This window comes from Camarhynchus parvulus, chromosome 12 (assembly GCF_901933205.1).
Source record: "Camarhynchus parvulus chromosome 12, STF_HiC, whole genome shotgun sequence".
Taxonomy (NCBI): domain Eukaryota; kingdom Metazoa; phylum Chordata; class Aves; order Passeriformes; family Thraupidae; genus Camarhynchus; species Camarhynchus parvulus.
The window spans coordinates 8,299,777-8,317,573 of record NC_044582.1 but is presented as its reverse complement, the minus strand read 5'-3'; the positions used below and the strand labels follow the sequence as shown (position 1 = coordinate 8,317,573).

Here is a 17,797-nt window from a genome sequence, read left to right as displayed (position 1 = left end):
CTGCAAGGAACAAGGATTCATTAGTTCCTGCTAGCCTAATAAATATCTGAACATTTACACACAAAGTTAACCTATTGCTAAATAAAACACGGCAGCAGGGATCTGAGTGGGAGGTACTTCTGGAGCAGAACTGGCTTAGCAGAACTGGCTTACCATGACAGTGAAAGGACTGTTGGGAATGTCCACCCCACCAAAGCGGACATAAATCACATAGGTCCCTGGTTTGGCAGCAGTGTAGAAGATATCGTAAGTCCCGTCCTCATTTTCAACAACATCTGCTTCAGCTTCTGTCCCATCTGGCGTGAGGACGGTACACGTCACTTTTCCCTTCCCTGCTGATTTGGCGTCTACCACAAAACCAACCTCCTCACCAGTCTTCACAGTGGGTGCAATTCCAGGACCTACAAGGCAATTTTAGTTACAGAAAGTGTTCACAGGACAGTTTTCCCAGGCAGACTGCCTGTGAGGTGCCTGGGGAACATGGTACCAAGGCACTGGTCCCAGGGAGCCACAGATGTGGTTTTGGGAGCAGATGTACAACAAGGGACATTTGTAAAACTGGTCAGCAGAGTGGTATGCTAGAGCTGGCTACCAGTTCTCCTTCTCCTCTGCAAACAGAGAGGCCAGATGGGAAGAGAGAGGAAAAAAGCTAAGTTTGAAGAAAGCAATGCCTTAACCCATACTCTTATCATCCTATTCCTTTATGCAGAGCCAAAGGCACTTTCTTCTGCCAGCAACTCGGCTGCACTGCTTTAACATAAACCTCCCAGTGTAAACAGCTATAAAAGGGCACAGTAGCAGCCATGGCCACACTTTCTCCACACACGATTTTCCACTGTTCTGCCACACATCCCAAAAAAAGAACAGCATGCAACAATGCCAAAATTGAAGCAATCAGATCTAGCTTGAAGAACACTGTGTTTAAATGAGAACTATTATGTCTTATTTGCGGTAGTACATATTGAGTACTCCTGCTTCTGATCCTCACTTGTTACCAGGTAAATGGCTCATTTTCAACTGGCAACAAACCTGCTGGTTTAATACACTGGCAGTATTCCAGCACTTACTCCTACAGTGATTGCATTTCAGCTTTACAGCACTGAATCAGAAGCACTTCTTGGAAATGGGAAATTTTAGCTGGCATCTGGCAGTAATCTCCATCTTAGTTACTTTCAATAGTTAGTGACTTGAGTTACTTTGAAGAGTATCAGATTTACCCATTAAGGCATCTTTTAAACAAATTTTGATGATATCTCTTAGTTTTTTGATTATATCTCTTTTTTTCTTCCATTGTGTCAGGAATGTATTTCTGTTTAAAACAACTTGATAGCAGCCAGCTCATGGACAGGCTTCAGGTGCACTCTAATTGCACAATGCCCAGGTCCAGCACAATGCCCACACACTCTCACAGGTCTACAACAGATTATATTTCCCCGTTCAATTTGGCCTTGCCTATTTTATTTATTTATTCTACAATCAAAGGACTTAATGTTCAGTGGTATTCTTGTAACTAGTTCCTGCCACTTCTGCTCCCTGCCACAGCCTCCTGGGAGGTGGCAGCATGCCAGAGTGACCAGTCCAAAGCCACGTGATGAACACCCTGTGTGCTCCTACAGCAAAAAAAATCTGGAGAGCCCTACACCAAGGTAATGATTTCTTGAGTCATAGTAATATCTTGTCTTTAGGGTCTCTTCCCAAAATCCTGTTCAGACCCAGGCCAATCTTGACCACACAGAAAAGCAGCAGAAACCCCCACTAGTAACACCTAGCCTGAACAGGCTTTGCACATGACCAGCTATTTACATCCTCAGAATTAATTCTGGTGTAGCTTGCAATGAAAAGCTTCTTGGAATGCTCACTGTGCAAGGACAAGATGCAGCGGACACACACATATGAGTTATTTTTAAATCAACCTCACTTAAGTTCTCAGCTAGATTTATTGATGCCAAAATAAGCATCAGACAGTTGCATCTGTCTGTTTATAACAGCCCAGGCAGTCTGACAGATTTTGCTAGAGGCTGCAAGAGATCCCTGCTCACCCACAGGGTGGACACTTCTTTATCTTTAGGAACACCCCTTCTGTAAGAGCAGCCAGACTACACAAGTCTCAAGCATGTCTTCTACACCCATCACATCTACTGCACCATGCTCAGAGGGCAGCTTTGCACCCAGAACAAACAACAGTAAAGAGAGGAGTCTAACACTCACCCGTGGCCAAACATTTGCTGGCATCCCCAGCTGGAGAAGCCCGGATCCTGTAGGGAGAGGCCGGGATATCATCTCCCCCATACTTAACGCCAATTGTGTAGCGGCCCGTCTTGTCAGGGACATAGGTGACTGTGTAAGTGCCATCCTTGTTGTCATGAATGTCCACTCTCTTGGGTTTGCCCTCTTGGTCCTGAGGAATGCAAACCAGATTTAAGCGCTATGAAGGTTTTGAATTTCTTTAGCTGGACATCAAATCTGTTCACAACCACACCTAGGTGGTCTCAAACAGACACAGAACTGCAGCTTTTTGAAGTTCAAAGATGTTTTGCTCAAAGACTTTGTAACAAGAACCAAGTATTAGGAGCAGAAAGATATCAGACCACTATAAAATAATCGGTACTATCATTAACTACTCTTTGGTTGATATGAGAATGTTTCTAAGACCAGCAAGCCATTTTAATGAACTTTATATTAATTGTAAGAAGTTCACACTTCACTGTCATACTGCTGTTGGAAATTAAGAACATTTCCCTGTTCCCTGAGGCACAAATGAGCAGTCACACTGTGTAGCTCTGTCCTGAGTAAGCACAGGGTAGCCTTGGGCAGCTGCTCCCTGAAAGGTCTGAGGGCAGGGAGAAGCATTACTGGAGTCTGCTGTCAATCCTCCTGCATGAGGCATTCAGCTGCTGGCACACTGCAAAGTCTACAGCTAAAAGCAGGTCTATGCAGCCCCTTCAACTACCATTTCTCATCAGCTGCAAAGCACAAAGCATTTTAGAAAGTTTTCCAAGTCTGCTTATAGGGAATCACATGTTGACTCAATTTTGTATTTTATGACTTAATGCTGCCTGGGGTACAGTATAAGCTGCAAAGGACTTGAGATTTTAGGTACAGCACGAAAGAGCTTACTTCTTTCAGGAAGGCTTGTGAAACATTTGGGGTTCAACAGTTCAGAATAAGAAGCAAACAAATGCTGCCAGAAGGATCACCTAATGCAATTCTACCATACAGGACTTGTGGAACCGATCTTCAAAGCCCCAGCCAGGCTGGGAGCTCTGATAAGCATTTTGCATCCTTTAAGAGCACACTTGCACACCAGAATTAATGGCAACTGCTTTGGTGCACCTGAGCAGGCATTGAGACAGGACAGGAGCAAGAATGCAGAAGGGCAAGTAGAACCAGGCATACCATGACCTAGGCATGCCAGAGCTCAGCTATGTGCTCTATGGTCCACTAACCAGACACCTTTCCACTGAGGCCACAGAGTCCAGGCACCAGACACTTCGGAAAGAGTAGTAACAAAGATAAACCAAAACATTCCTGCAGTATCTCCTTAAGCAGCTTATGACTTCTGGCAACCTTGAGGGAGATGTGTGATCTAATTTATCATAACGTGATGCTCAGAGTGGTTGTTATCTCATGGCCTTGCTGAACTCTGCTAGAAGACTGCCTCCATTTCAAATGCCAGCATTTCCATAATCTTACAAGAAATTACTTATCTCATTTTGGGAATTTGCAGAGTGTAAGGTTAGGCAAGAGCCAAACAGAGCATATCTAATGATTTTAAGACAGAAGTTTCACAAAAGCACTCTCAAGAGCTTCACAAATGCAGAGTGCAAGACTTTCCTGTACCAGAGCTTAGTGTCCAGTCAGCAGCCCAGTCTCCACGACATTGGGTATGTTAGGATAAAGCTGTGGACAATTCTGAAAGGAGAGACTCATGCCCACCTGGAAAACATGTTTCCTGTCTTGCTTGGTTTTGTTACTTACCGTGATCTGCACAGCCAGAAGTCCCTGCCCAGCATCCTTAGCATCCACAGCAAACTCCACAGGCAGGCTGGCTAGAATGCCATAGGAACTGAGCCCTGGACCACTCGCTGTCACCTTACTGGCATCGTACGTAGGAAGCACCTTCACCTTGAAGGGACTTAAAGAGAAACCCATTATTTTCCCTCCTCCCAAGTCAGCGGCTGATAGTTACTGCAGCACATGCTATACAGCCCTCTTACACTGTCTGCTGCAGGTGCAGTGGGCTCAAAACACCACTGAACCCCAAAGTCATGCAAGGAGCTGCACTGGTTAAGTAAAAAGGACCACAGCCAGTCTGTAAATGGTGCTTATGTGCTGGGAGAACACCAATGGATTGTTAAATCTTCAGTTCTCCAAAGTTTCTCTTATCACCTTACCTTCGAGGAATCTCTTCATCGGCATATTTGACAGTGATCATGTAGGGTCCCTCCTGCATAGGGGTGTACACCACCGTGTGGGTGCCATCTCCATTGTCTACCACATTAACAGGTCCCACAACTCCTGAAAAAGCAATACATTTTTTTCTCAGCTATGCTATTAAAATAGACATTTGCTGCACAAAGCTAAAGTATGGACTGCTCATTTATAACAAATTTCAATTTTCTTTTTTGATGAAAGCAACAGGCATGGATCAATGATCAGCTTCCCTTATTTTATATTCAAAACCATTGACTTGAGATTTTTTTTATCCACTGCTGTCTGGGCTCCCATGTTCTTGCTGTAAACAAAAGCTAGCATGAAAATATTGGAGAAAGATCTGCCTTTTGGTACAGTCTAGGTCAAGAGCAATTGCTAAAGGGGTATTGAAGATCTTTCAAGACAGAAAATGGGTAATGCTTATAATTGTCTGTACTGTCATTTACAAGATTACTTCGTATTATTGGGATTCATTGCACAGAATTGAGATCTAAAGCCAGTTGGTGTACAGCATTCACCAGCTGTCTTTCACAATCAGGTGTTTAGAAAGGCAGGCTTGCTGCCTAGGCAAGAACACCCTGCAAGCTGCCAAAGACCTAAGAAAGCAGGATCAATTATTTCAATTTGCATTAAGCTAAATCTACAAAGATTATATGACATATCAGTTTAGATCAACACACAAAGCAGTCTACAATTACAAGCTGGCTTTAAAACACAGAAAGGATTAGTGGTAAAGCAAGCACAAAAGAAATGTATATAGCTGCCATGCACAGACTAAAAGCAACACCGTTGGTTCCCGCTCCCTCCTGCAGATGATTCTTGCTGTTGCCAACCGGATTTCCAAGAACCAAAACTGCCAGTAGTTAGTGAGAGTTCAAACCTGTCTCAGTGTCACCCTTTGGACCACCTTTAAAGAAATCCGAAATTGCTTTCAATGGGGAGCGCCATCCCTGGGAATCCGTCTCATCCGCTAGAATTAAACAAGTGTTACCTGCAGGGCACCTGCACAGCAAGACTGACACTCCAGTGGGGGGGGCAGCTCTCACCTCCCAGCAAGGTGAGACTTGCAGCCAGCAGGTGCTCACTGACAAGATACTCTGCCACTGAGACATGGCTTTCTAGGTTAATGTAAACACCATTAATGCTATCACTCCAAGGGCCTTGCTGTTCTCTGAGGACCACTGAGCAATTCCATCATTATTCAGAGAGTCCTGCAATCCACCGACTCAGGTTTCCCAAGTCACTGTACACATGTTAGATTTTGGATTTACTTTTTGATATCTAAAACTTAACACACAATTGTTCACCAGCGATGGTTAGTCACATCATTTCTCCCAGCCCTGAAGACTAGGCTAAAGCCATCAAAGACTCTGCCCAAAGCAGCACTACCTAGGACACAGCTCTCTGTCACAGCATGATGTGGGTCAGCTGCCAAGGGACACATGACAGATGAACAGGAGCAGAGGGAAATGCTCATTCAAGTGGCATCACCACCTTTGCAGGCTGGGCCAGAACATGTTACCTGCCCAAACAGAGATATGGGCACAGCCAGATGGAATACTTTGGCTCTTACCTCTGGGTCCTGTCACCACCACTTCAAGAGGTGCTATTCCTGCCTTGCTGGTGTCCACAGTGAAGGACTGGGGGATTTTGGCTCGAACAGCTGTACCCAGACCGGGTCCTGCTATCTTCACCTTGCTGGGATCCACAACATCCTTCACAGGAACCTTGAAAGGACTGCCTGGAAGTTGACATGGTAAGTGTTAAACACTACAAGGTTAACCGTTACAGAGAACAAAAGGTCTTTTTTCTCTACCTTTCCTTAGGGTTTTTTATTACTATTCCTCTGCTGCCTGCAGGAATTACAACCCCACAGCCTCCACACTATCCCTCTGCTCCTGCAAAAGCCAGAAGTGTAATGATAGTGCTTCTACAGTTGCACAGAATTGGTGTCAACCATCTGTGACCTATCTACTTCTCACACCTCAGGAAAAAAAATAAACATGAAAGAAACCAGAAGTGCAAATGAAGCATTATGGAAGCAATATATTTCCTTATATCTTACTGTGTTCAGTATGTCAACAAAGAGAATGGGAACAACAGGAAACATCCCCTCTTACTGCAGAAAAGGATCCTTAATGCATCCACATACCAAAGGGCTATTTTCTATAACATGAAGTATTACACACCCCTTGTATGTAATAAGTTATTTGTCAAGGGTCAGTGTCCCTTTTCCTGTTCCACTCATCTGTACCTATCTGAGTAAGTGCCACTGCGTTTTCTGCCTGAATTCTGAGGAAAAGCAGAAAGCCAAATCATCCCACAGCACAAGAGAGATGCAGCCAACTGAGAATTCTGAGTCCATAGTTTGACTTCATCCCTCTTCTGAAAGCCACTGAGCAAGAGCTCTTACCAGGAATATGCTCTCCCCCATACGTGATGTTAACATCATAATCTCCTGGAACATAAGGAATATACTCGGCACTGCAGCTCCCATCTTTATTATCTTTACAGCTAATTTTAGATTCTGAAGGTCCTTCAACAGTTATTCCAAGGCCACCAATTCCTGCTCCTCTGCAAAGCAGAAACACACATTGTTAGAATCACCTGCTTCTAAAGCAGCTTTGTAGCCTTCACATGCTCTGGCTGCATTTTCATCCTTTTTGGAAACGTGGTATCCTGACTTCCAATGTTCAGCCTTCAGCATGTGCTGCCATGCAAAGCTGTTCAGCATCGCCTCACTCAAATTTTCCTAGAATTTTCTTCTCAGTAACTATCAATCCCTAATGTCAAATGTTTGCAGAGCAGAGCAGATGATGAGGTAGCACACTCAGTCATCAGCTGGACATGGCTTGGCCTTTCTATAAATATTTGTACTGAGTTTAGCATCCTGCATTGCACACACTACTACACTCCTCCCCCCCTCAGATATTCCCTCAAGATCAAACAGGCCCCATCACCTGGTGACAACTGAAAAGGCATTGGGCTGATTTGTGAAAGCTTCTGTAAGTCCAGGTCCTTGTGCCTTCACACGTGATGGATGGCAGCCCTCTGTGACATTCACTCTGAAGGGACTATTTGGCACAGGCACACCATCATAGGTCACGCTGACTGTGTGTGGACCTGTAAAAAAGGCAAACATCTCCTGAATTCCCTAAAAATGCTCATGACTTAACTCTACAAGATGGTACAGACTTAAATGTCAGTACATGGATAAGAGTTTCTTCTTGCATTTCACAAGACTTTACAAGTGTTTTGTAACTGAGATTCCATCTACAAACTGTTCTTCTAAAGACAAGTTACCATAAAAGCCAGTTCTTCAAGTTAAAATAGAGCTACTTCCTGCAGAATTAGCTCCTCTGCTGGCAGACCTCTTGCAAAGATGCCAACAAGTTACTGGCAAACCTCAGGGCTTTGCCAAATGAAAGTGGTAGAAGAGCTGCTTGCTCTTGGTTTTCCCCTTTCAAGTAAAAGAAAACAAGCCCCAAGGTTACCCTTTTCAAATGGCGTGTACTCCACTGAATATGTTCCATCTGCATTGTCTTGGATGAGACAGTCTGTGGGGGAGCCAGAGGGGCTCGTGATCTGTGTCCTGATGTGCTCACCACCAGCCTTCGTTAGAGGTCGAGCATCCACAGTGAACTCGGTTGTAGCTTCTCGGAAGACATCTACAGGAAATGTTTTGAAGAGTCACTTCAAGAAGTGCAATATATTCCAACAACAAAACATTTGGTGAAGCAGCACGATAAACAGCTTGTTTGGGAACATGAGACTCCTGTCTGTCCAAGGATCACCATGGAAACACACACGGCTTTTACAACTTTCAACGTTTAGAATACATGGAAAGGACTGCAAGTCCTACAAATTCCCATAACAACAGTTAGTCTCACCTTTTCCTTCGACTCCTGGCCCAAACACTTTAACTCTGCTTGTGTCCACAGCTGGCTCCACTTTGACCCGGGCTGGGAATTTAGGCACTTGCTCTCCTCCGTATCTCATCTTGATTGTGTACATGCCAGCTGAGAGTGGCACGTAGGTAACGACATAGGTCCCATCTTTGTTATCATCGATCTGCACCTCGGCTTTGGAGCCAGTATCTGACACCATGTCCACCCTCAGGTCCCCAGGCCCTGCTTCCGTGCAGTCAACATTCAGCAGCCCTGCCTCGCCTACTTTACCCCGTTCCAGACCTGGGCCTGTGGCAATGACTTTAGAGACATCAAACGGCATTTCTATATCTGCCTTAAAGGGAGAACCAGGAATGTGAACTTCTTCAAAGAGGATGTTTACAAAATACTCTCCAGGCTTCGTGGGCAGGTAGGAGACAGAGCAGGTTCCGTCGCCGTTGTCCGAACATTCAATTTTAGCTTCACATGGGCCTTCCACTGTCAAACCCAAGCCTCCAGTTCCTGCCCCTTTGGTATCTATTGTGAATTGGGCTGGTTTTCCAACAAGGCCCCCTCGAAGACCTGGACCATGAGCTTTCACCTAAAAGAGAATATGCAGTTGAGCTAAACGGCCTTTTCCATGTTTTTGCCAGAAGACTTCCTAGTTAGACTTGCTTGTATGTGGGACTCGATTAACAGGCTCTTAAAAATACACAGAAGGCACTGTCTCCTTTGCCACTCAGCCCATTTTTACTGTAAAGCTGGTACTTCTCCTCCAAAGAGGTTTCTAAGCAAGGATATCTATAATCTCACCATAGCTGTTTTTATACAGCTATGTATAAATGTATTTCCATGGGAAATAAAAGGTGGAAATGTTAAAATATTTGACAGCATGTTTTTCTTGAAATATATTTCCTTAGAAAAATAACATCTTAATACATCAGAGATGCTTATCAGACAGACTTCTATTAAATTAGAAGTGATATCTAAATTTGCTACATTATGCAGGATATTTGCCATATTTTTGATTAGTTCAACATTTTTTTTCAAATACAGTGTAACGGGAATGAATTCTACAAGTCATAGAGGCTGCAGAAAGAATTACTGAGCACTCTGAGCAAGGATGTTACTGGGCATGTTTTGGCCAAGACCAAGCCAAGTCTCATGCAGTAGCCCACAATTCAGTTTTCAGGTATCAGTTGCTGTTACAGCCCTTTACTGTTCACTCACCTTGGAAGGGTCTGGAGGTAATGTGGCCTCCACAGTGTACGGGCTCCCTGGGATTGGGTTGCCATCATAACTCACATCCACCACATACAGTCCTTCTTCCCGTGGGATGTATTTTGCAGTGCTGCACTCCTTACCCAGAACTGGTTCCACCAGGCATGGCACAGCTTTCCTCATTGGACTGGAAATATTAACCTCCAGTTTACCTTGCCCACCAGCTCCTTTGGTATCAATTACAAATTCCTGATCCTTCCCTACTTCCACTCCTGAAAAAGACAAAACCCATCTTACATTACTTACTTAACATCAGACAGCAGTCCAAGGAATCTCCCATGCACACACCACTGAGGGAGCAGGTACTGGCACAGCCCTAACCAGTCTGCATTCCTCTGCAGGCAAAAAACCCTCCCAAGCCAAACAACAAAAAAAACCCAACCAAAACCAAATGCTTTGATTAATTGACATTACAAAGCTACAGGGGAAAACAAGCCTGTAAGGTGTGGTCTGACAGTATCAGAGAGCGGCTCATTTCAGGAAAGCAACAATATTTCACAGCCTTAAGTTCTTTCACTTTTGGAAAACAAAAAGACTACCAATGACACTGTGTATTGTAAGAGTTTGATACATTTGAATGGCCATCTAGCCCTCAGGGAAACATATTTCATCAGTGAGTGCTCTGTTCACCACAAATGACCAAAGCCTAAACACATGTTTTCTCCACATTACTTTGTAATCTTAGCAAAAAAAGAAAAGAAAAAAAGGAAATCTAAATTGAAATTTGGCCTTCAAGAGGACTACTTTAATAAGTGTGGTCAAGTTATAAAGTTGGAGCGAGTTGATCCCAAGCTGTAGCAAGTTTTGCCTGCTCCTGTTCCAGCAGGACATGTTGGCTATCATCCAGACTCCCGAGACCCTTCAGAGGCTTCCAGCCCACAGGTACTTACTGTTTTCGAGTCCATTGACTACAACTTTGCTTAGGTCTAGAGGAGCAGCAACGCCCACTGTGAAAGGGCTTTTAGGGATAGGATCACCACCATAAGTTACCAGAACCTTCATTGGACCCTAGTTGGAGAATTTACATGTTAGCTCAGTTCCTCACTTCACACAGACACACCAACACCCAAGCAGTACATAACCACATCAACTAATCTATTTTATCTGGCCACAGCCAAACTTACTGGTTTATGGACACTAAAGCTCATGCTACTGCAGCTCTTCAAAGTACTAAATGGTTTTTATTTAATACAGGAAGACCAAAAAAGACAGTTGTTTCCAACATTCAATTAGACTATATTCAAGCTGCCTGGCAAAGCCTCCAGCTCAGGCTGGCTCCCAGCCCCCAGAGCTCAGACCCGACAGCCGAATGAATGTCCCACTGCTCCAGACCAGGTATCCCCTTCCACCACATGGAGAGGGCCAAAGCTAAGACTGCAAAGAGGCCATATTATTACAGCATCTGAAATACTAGGGGTTTAAGCTCTACAAGTCAGAAAGATTAATGCTCTTGTGTATTTTGGCTGGAATGCTGCACAGCCACGGCAAGCTCCAGCCCATGATGTGTGTTCCTTTTATTCTCTCCTACCGCAGTCCATATTTTAGCTATATTCACTGTTTGCTTACTTTTCACTCTTGGCTGGTTCTGCTCCCAAGTGAAATAATCATGGATGTTTCATGCAAGCTAGTGAATAGCTTCCATGATTATTTTTGGTTGTTTTTAGAAAACACACACACGGGTAGCTGTAGCAACACCACAAGATAGATAAGACCAAATAAACAGCATTAAACCAAGGCTGCTCTGCAACTGACGCTGTCCCTCAGGAATTTAACTACCTATTCCATCCTTCCCCTGCTCTGCGAAGTCCACAGTCTCATTCATAAACTACTGCTTAGGAACCTGAGTAGGACAGGGTCCAGGAAAGACACATGTGCTCACAGCATGGAGGGACAACAAGGCTACTGTAATTACTGAGCACCCTATTTTCATCTCTTAACCGCTGCTCTCCTGCCACTGCTATCTGTGAGCGTTCCTGTAAGCCCACAGCGCTTCCATGACCCATGGTACTTCTCCAGATGGAAGACTCAAGTGGAAAACCTGGCTTGTTTCACCAGTGATTTTCAGGTGAAGCACAGAAATCTGGTACTGCTCATGAACACATGGAGTACAGAGGAGTTCTCCCTTCTGCATACCAAGCCTGACTAAACAAGCCAAAGCCTCTCCAAACAGGCACGCCAGCCACATCCTGAGATCATGCAACTGCTTTATCGAAAAACAAACGTTAGCTCTACGGTGCTTCCAAGAACTCTGAACCAGCATTATCAGTTAAATAATACTGCAGTTTTCCTTATCAGTTCACTTTTACATAGCTCCACTCAAGGAAGCTGGGGCAGATGACCTAGTAGCACATTTGGTTGTTCAGGAGAACAAGAGTAGCAAAGCACTTCCATCTCAGCAGCAGAGGACCTACATCCTCAAAAATACAAGACTTGGGCATTCTGGTGTTTAGAGGCCCTTTACAAACATACAAGTACAGTGTAAGGAAAATACTTCTAGCTATTAGGAGCTTCCACTTTCAGCTCTTTAATGGTGCTGCTAGAAAGGCACTAACTTCATCACTTGCCTACTGGGAACTAGTGCAGCTTCACCCAAACTCTTCTTTTTGTGCCTGCTCTGGTTTGCACTCCAGCTCCTTTGACACCAGCAGCTGACAGGCAGCACACCACAACCTCAGCTCTGCAGGACTGCAGCAGCTGGGGCAGCAGTCAGCTCCAATGTGGAGTCTAGGAAGGTTTGCCACCTTTCTTCTTCAACTGATAAGGTATGGAATGATGATGTGAGCTGTGTGCTACTGCATCAGTATCTCTCCTTGCCATAGAAAAGAAAACAATGGCAAGCTATCAATAACTACACCAGAAAAATTGCATTATTGCTTTCCAACTCCAACTGCACTGCAGGCATTAGGGATTCTGGGGAACAAGATACCCTGGCAAGTTTTTTCTGCTTTTTCCTCAGTGCACAGGTACTAGGGAGGGAGGTCACTGCACTACAGCAACACAAGTTGTTCACTCCTGTACCACTACAGGAGTTGGACATACCTGCTGTATGGGCGTGTACCTAATAGTGTGGGAATAGTCATAGTTGTCAATGATATCCAGATCCATCACTGCCTCTCCTGGCACTGAGCTGCTGAACTGCACATCCAGTGGTGCTTTTCCAGCTCCCTTGGTGAACACAGTGAAGTGTGTTGGTTTGCCACTTTCCACACCTGAAGAAAAATGTTAGTTCTTATTTACACACAGCTCACACAGAGAAACTCTCCTCAAGAAGCATTCAGTACCAATAAAGCCCAGCCAAGCAAAATATCAAGGGAAAAGCATTGTTTGCAACTGCCTGACACCCCACCCTGCTGCTGCATCCCAGTAATGCTCAGCCAGGCTGTGACCATCCTGCAACAGCTCCTCAGGATCCAGTATTGGTCACACTACGTGAACCCAGCTCTTACCAGTTTTGTTCAGCCCAGGTCCTTCAGCTTTCACTTTACTGGCATCGTGTGAGGGGTCCACCTTAACTCTGAATGGGCTGGCAGGAATTTCCTGCAACAGAAACACAATTCCAAAAATAACCAGGTCACTCTTCACTAAACAGATAATAGTTTTAAGATAATTCTGCTCTAATTCCAACACCTTGAGTAAAATTTCACCTCACTTAAACATTGCCTTACTGATTAGTATAACTCAAAATATAGGGCAAAGTTAACACCTGGAAGTTTGTCTCTCTCTGTTTTTTATTTTTAAGGAAAAATTTTTTCCCCTATTTTCCTTGAAAAGCCACTTAGGTTTTTTACCTTTAGAAGGCAGCCTTATCCCATCATGGAGATCACATTCATTATGCCAGTCCAACACATTACACAAACTTCAACCAACTCCTCTCACTTGCATACATGCAATTATTACAAAAGAAATTTCCATTTTTTACATTGCTATAGAAACAGTCACCAAACCAAGTGCATGTGAGCTGATGTGGAAAGAGCCAGCTGTGAACTGGCAAATGCATGGTGATCAAAGAGCAGAGAAAGAGATTCTCAAAACATCAGGCTGCAAAATGAAGATTACAAACCTCTCCTGCAAAAAGCACTTTAATAGTGTAGCGCCCGGCAGCAGGTGGTGAGTATTTCACTGTGAATGTATCATTAGCGTTGTGGATGATGTCGAAATCTATGTCCTCCTCCTCACTGCTGACCACACGAGCATCACACTTAATTCCAACACTGACATCACCTAGGAAAAGCAAGTGGAGGTTTTGCTACTGGACAGCACAGACATTGCCAGCCAAACAGCCAGACCATTCCCCCCTTCTAGCTGTCTGAGTCACCATGTTAACTGACGTAACAGATCAGAACACAATTCACTGCAATCTTCTGCTTCCCAAGGCTTTTCCACTAAATAAAGAAAGCCAGCATGGAACAGTACACTATCCCCACATTATCCCCTCCTTGCATGACCTGTGATTCTAATACCACAGAATAGCCCAGCCTGCTTTTACCTTCTCCTGCATCTGTGCAGTCCACAGTGAAGTGGGTCGGCTCACTTGCCTTCAGGCCAGTCCTCTCCACACCAGGTCCAAACACTTTGACTTTCTGAGGATGACTCCCTTGACCTATAAGAACCTACACAAATTCACAAGGGTCAGAATTACCCATCTCTGTTGCACTTGAGATCACAGCCAAGTCAGAGCATTGCTTGGAGAGGAGCTACAGGATAACAGACACAAAAGAACGGCCCCAAATCGCCCAGGCTGCAGCTGGGCTGATAAGAGACCACCACATGAGCTTGTAAAAACAGAAAGATTTATACAAGTGGATAGGTTTCTAAAAAAATGAAGCAGAAGGGCACACCTCCTTGAAGTCCACAGGAGGGGTTTATCACCCTAGTTGTACCAACAAGTAATCGTGAGCACCAATGTCCTATTTGGCCAGAACTAAGAACTATTCATCTCTGTACTTACCCTAAATGGGCTATTGGGCACATTGGCTCCTCCCCAGACAACAGAAATCGTATGTTTGATTGGTTTAACTGGCAGATAGGAGCAGGCAAACACACCATCAGGCTTGCTCTTTATCTGGATATCAATAGGGTTTCCTTCTCCATCCTATAAAGCAGTAATACAAGCAGAAGGTTCAGGTACTTCAAAAATGTTTGCATAGTTTGAACAGCGCAAGACTGTTCCAAAATGTGTCAGGCTTTTTTTTCTCCAGAACTGCAGTTCAGAAATACTGAAGAGACATGCAATTTACACTGCTGCAAGTCTTCCTCATCTAACACTTGCTCATTCATACACCATCCTACAACACATAGAAAATTCACAGGCTCAGAGACACTTCAGTGCTTCCAAATGACAACTCAAGGAAATTACACTTTGCTTTGCTTCAAAGTAAGGAAGCAAAGCCATGTACTTTATATACTTCAGAGCAGCCACTTTGTCTTCAGTTGTTGCCTGACTACATTACACAGATCAAAGCACAGAGCTTTGACTTGAATTACCCATGTCCAGAATTAAGTGGTGTGTAAGTGAGTAGGAATACTTAAGTCATTTTTCTAAACAGTATTAAAGTCCTTTTGCTGCAGTTTCACACAGCTGCCTTTGGGTTTTTACCTGTGCATACATCTTCAGAGGTGCTTTCCCAGCATCCTTGGTTTCAACTGTGAACTCAGCAGGATTGTTCACTATACAGCCAGTCCTCTCCAAGCCCGGGCCATAAGCCTTCACCTAAAAGAGCACCTCAAGAATATTAGTTTGCAGTTCAGAAAGAGAAACAAAACGAAGTGATTTATGTATGAAGACCTGCCCCCTCCTCAAACCCCATGAAGCATGTGATACTACTTCAGCAAGTTTTCATTACATTAAATCAAAACCACAACAGTGTTATTCAAAAAAGCCAGGGAGTATCTGGTTGGGTAATATCTTGGCAAATTCAGAGCTTTAAGCAGAGGCAGTTTAAGGGTCTGCTACCAGAATCCTTTAGAAACATCTCTACTGTAGTTACATCCAAGACATGCTGTGCCATGGGTGAACTCCTGTGCCTCACCTTATCTGCGTTGAAGTCTCCTGAAGCTGGGCGAATGAAGGCCATGTAAGGGCTGTCTTTTATGTCCTCATCATCACACATGATGTGCACAGCATATTCACCAGGCTCTTTGGGCCAATACTTCACATCACATGAGCCATCATTCTTGTCATCACACTCAATTTTAGCCTGAGAAGGGCCTTCTATTGCAAAGCCTGAAAAAGGAACAAGTAGGTTCCTCATGTTAGGTTTGTGGTGGCCACTAATTTAACACCACTTCCACAAATAGCTTTTTGTTAGCCTTAAACACGCCTGATCTCTCAGTCACCCTTCTTCAGCAGTACAGGAGATCATACATCCATCATTCCCTTCTGGATCTCATCCTACAAAACCACAGAGTAACACTCTCCATCACACACACTCCTGTCTCTAGGACATGCCCTTGATACACTATGGATGTTAGTGTTTAGACCACAATGTCTTACAGACATGGTTTTTACTGTTGGGAAACCTATTGTTTCTCATGAGTTTGCTGCTAGCACTGCAAGATACAAATATTTCAGGGAAACGCAGTCAAGTAACATACCAAGAGAACCAACTTCTGTGCCAATGGACTCGACCACAAAGTCAGCCGACTTGCCCACAACTCCCTCGTGCAGTCCTGGTCCCCAGGCTCGCACTTTCTGAGGACCTGCTTCATGACCCACCTGAACTTCAAAGGGGCTACCAGAGAAAAACAAAGCATGGTATTAGAGATGGGGACAAATACAGCATCTGTGTTTTTCCTCGGGCATTTTAATGAGGGTCTACATTGAATTCTCCAAATTAAAGATGCTATCATGTAGTGGCACAGCACCCAGCAATGTCTTTCTAGCAGGGATGTCATCCAACCCATCACCATCTTCCACCACAAATCCTGAGTGTCAAATACTTGCTCTGCTTGCTATAGCTGTGGATACTGAAATAAGAGAGTCCTTCAAAATCTTACAGCAAAGTCCAAGCTGCATGACCCACCATGTTTTATTAGGTTTTTTATTCACGATTTTGTGTTAGAAAGACTGACACAAATCACCCTTCAGAGCTTTGTCAAGCCACTGCAGCCCAAAACCAGGCTGTTAAAAATAAAAAGTTAAAACTAACTTGTCTCCCCAGTGCTTCTTCAAAGGTCAGTGTTGATTTAAAAGCCCACCAACTACACAACCCACTGAAGGACAAAGATGCCCAAAAGCTACTTTTGACTCACCTTTTTGGGATGTTTTGCCCACCCCACGTAATTGTGACAACGTACTTCCCTGGTGTGGCTGGATAATATTCAAATGCATATATACCATCCATAAAGCCTTTTTGTTTCACCAACTCCTCCAAGCCCTCTGTTGAAAGATCAATTCAGCATTGAACTTAACAGTTTCCATCCTGCTTTCAATTACTCAGAGAAGTTCATGTTTTCTAGTATTTATTTTAGCTTGCAAGAACAAATTTCTTCCACCAGAAAAAAAAAGGTCAGGTTATAAGGGAAGTTAGTTCTATGTGCCCTCTAGGACAAAGACAGCAAACACTTCCAGAAGAAATACAGCAGAAAGTATTTTAAGTTACCAGACTTAATAAGTTCCCTTGTGTTTTATTTTCTTAGTCTGCAGTATGATGCATGTCATATGTTAAAACAAAAAAGCTTAACATTTGTCAGACTTTTTAACCACAACTATGCAGGGAATGCCTACTTTTCATTTTCTTCAAGATGAAGAATTTAGGAAGAAAAGCTTAATACGCTAAAATTTACATTGATATGTCTGTTGCTTTTTTTCCCCCCAGCCTCACGAAGCCACACAGTCAGAGCTCTGTGTGTGTGGAGGAGGTGAATGCAATACAATGCACCTTTGAATGCCGCCCTAGGCGGGGGGAGGTGGCGGGCTCAGAATACCACACAGGGACTGCTGCTGGCGGCCACATGAGCCAGCGGCCCCTGTGCTCCCATCCTCCCAGGCAGAGGGCCACATCCAGGGCTCAGGACCAAGGGACCCAGGGATGGATCCTCATAGATGGTCTCTGTCAGCCTCTTTTCCTCCTCTGCTTGTGTGCCTAAGCAGCTAGTGCCACCAGGAATACTGCTTTGAGCCATTCCCAGCTTTATGAGAGCAGGATTTCCATCATGCCAGAGACCATGGTGTGTGACTTGCTTCCACAGATTGC

At 44.2% G+C, this 17,797-nt stretch overlaps 1 protein-coding gene across 5 annotated transcripts in view; it reads right to left on the bottom strand.

Annotated features, from left to right (window-relative positions):
* The window catches only part of FLNB (filamin B), an 88,931-nt gene that overhangs the window by 18,602 nt on the left and 52,532 nt on the right, over positions 1–17,797 (bottom strand). For 4 of the 5 annotated variants that reach the window (XM_030957070.1, XM_030957073.1, XM_030957071.1 and 1 more), the window contains exons 13-32: positions 16,854–16,980; positions 16,197–16,333; positions 15,632–15,825; positions 15,199–15,312; positions 14,551–14,694; positions 14,089–14,212; positions 13,663–13,823; positions 13,049–13,139; positions 12,642–12,811; positions 10,493–10,610; positions 9,552–9,814; positions 8,325–8,922; positions 7,929–8,102; positions 7,395–7,557; positions 6,848–7,008; positions 6,008–6,175; positions 4,395–4,518; positions 3,979–4,135; positions 2,209–2,398; positions 154–401 (exon numbers count right to left, since the gene is read on the bottom strand). In XM_030957070.1, the coding sequence (XP_030812930.1) occupies positions 154–401; positions 2,209–2,398; positions 3,979–4,135; positions 4,395–4,518; positions 6,008–6,175; positions 6,848–7,008; positions 7,395–7,557; positions 7,929–8,102; positions 8,325–8,922; positions 9,552–9,814; positions 10,493–10,610; positions 12,642–12,811; positions 13,049–13,139; positions 13,663–13,823; positions 14,089–14,212; positions 14,551–14,694; positions 15,199–15,312; positions 15,632–15,825; positions 16,197–16,333; positions 16,854–16,980 (3,626 nt within the window). Of the gene's footprint in view, positions 1–153; positions 402–2,208; positions 2,399–3,978; positions 4,136–4,394; positions 4,519–5,314; positions 5,405–6,007; positions 6,176–6,847; positions 7,009–7,394; positions 7,558–7,928; positions 8,103–8,324; positions 8,923–9,551; positions 9,815–10,492; positions 10,611–12,641; positions 12,812–13,048; positions 13,140–13,662; positions 13,824–14,088; positions 14,213–14,550; positions 14,695–15,198; positions 15,313–15,631; positions 15,826–16,196; positions 16,334–16,853; positions 16,981–17,797 lie in introns of all 5 variants that reach the window. The other variant, XM_030957074.1, reaches the window with a different exon arrangement.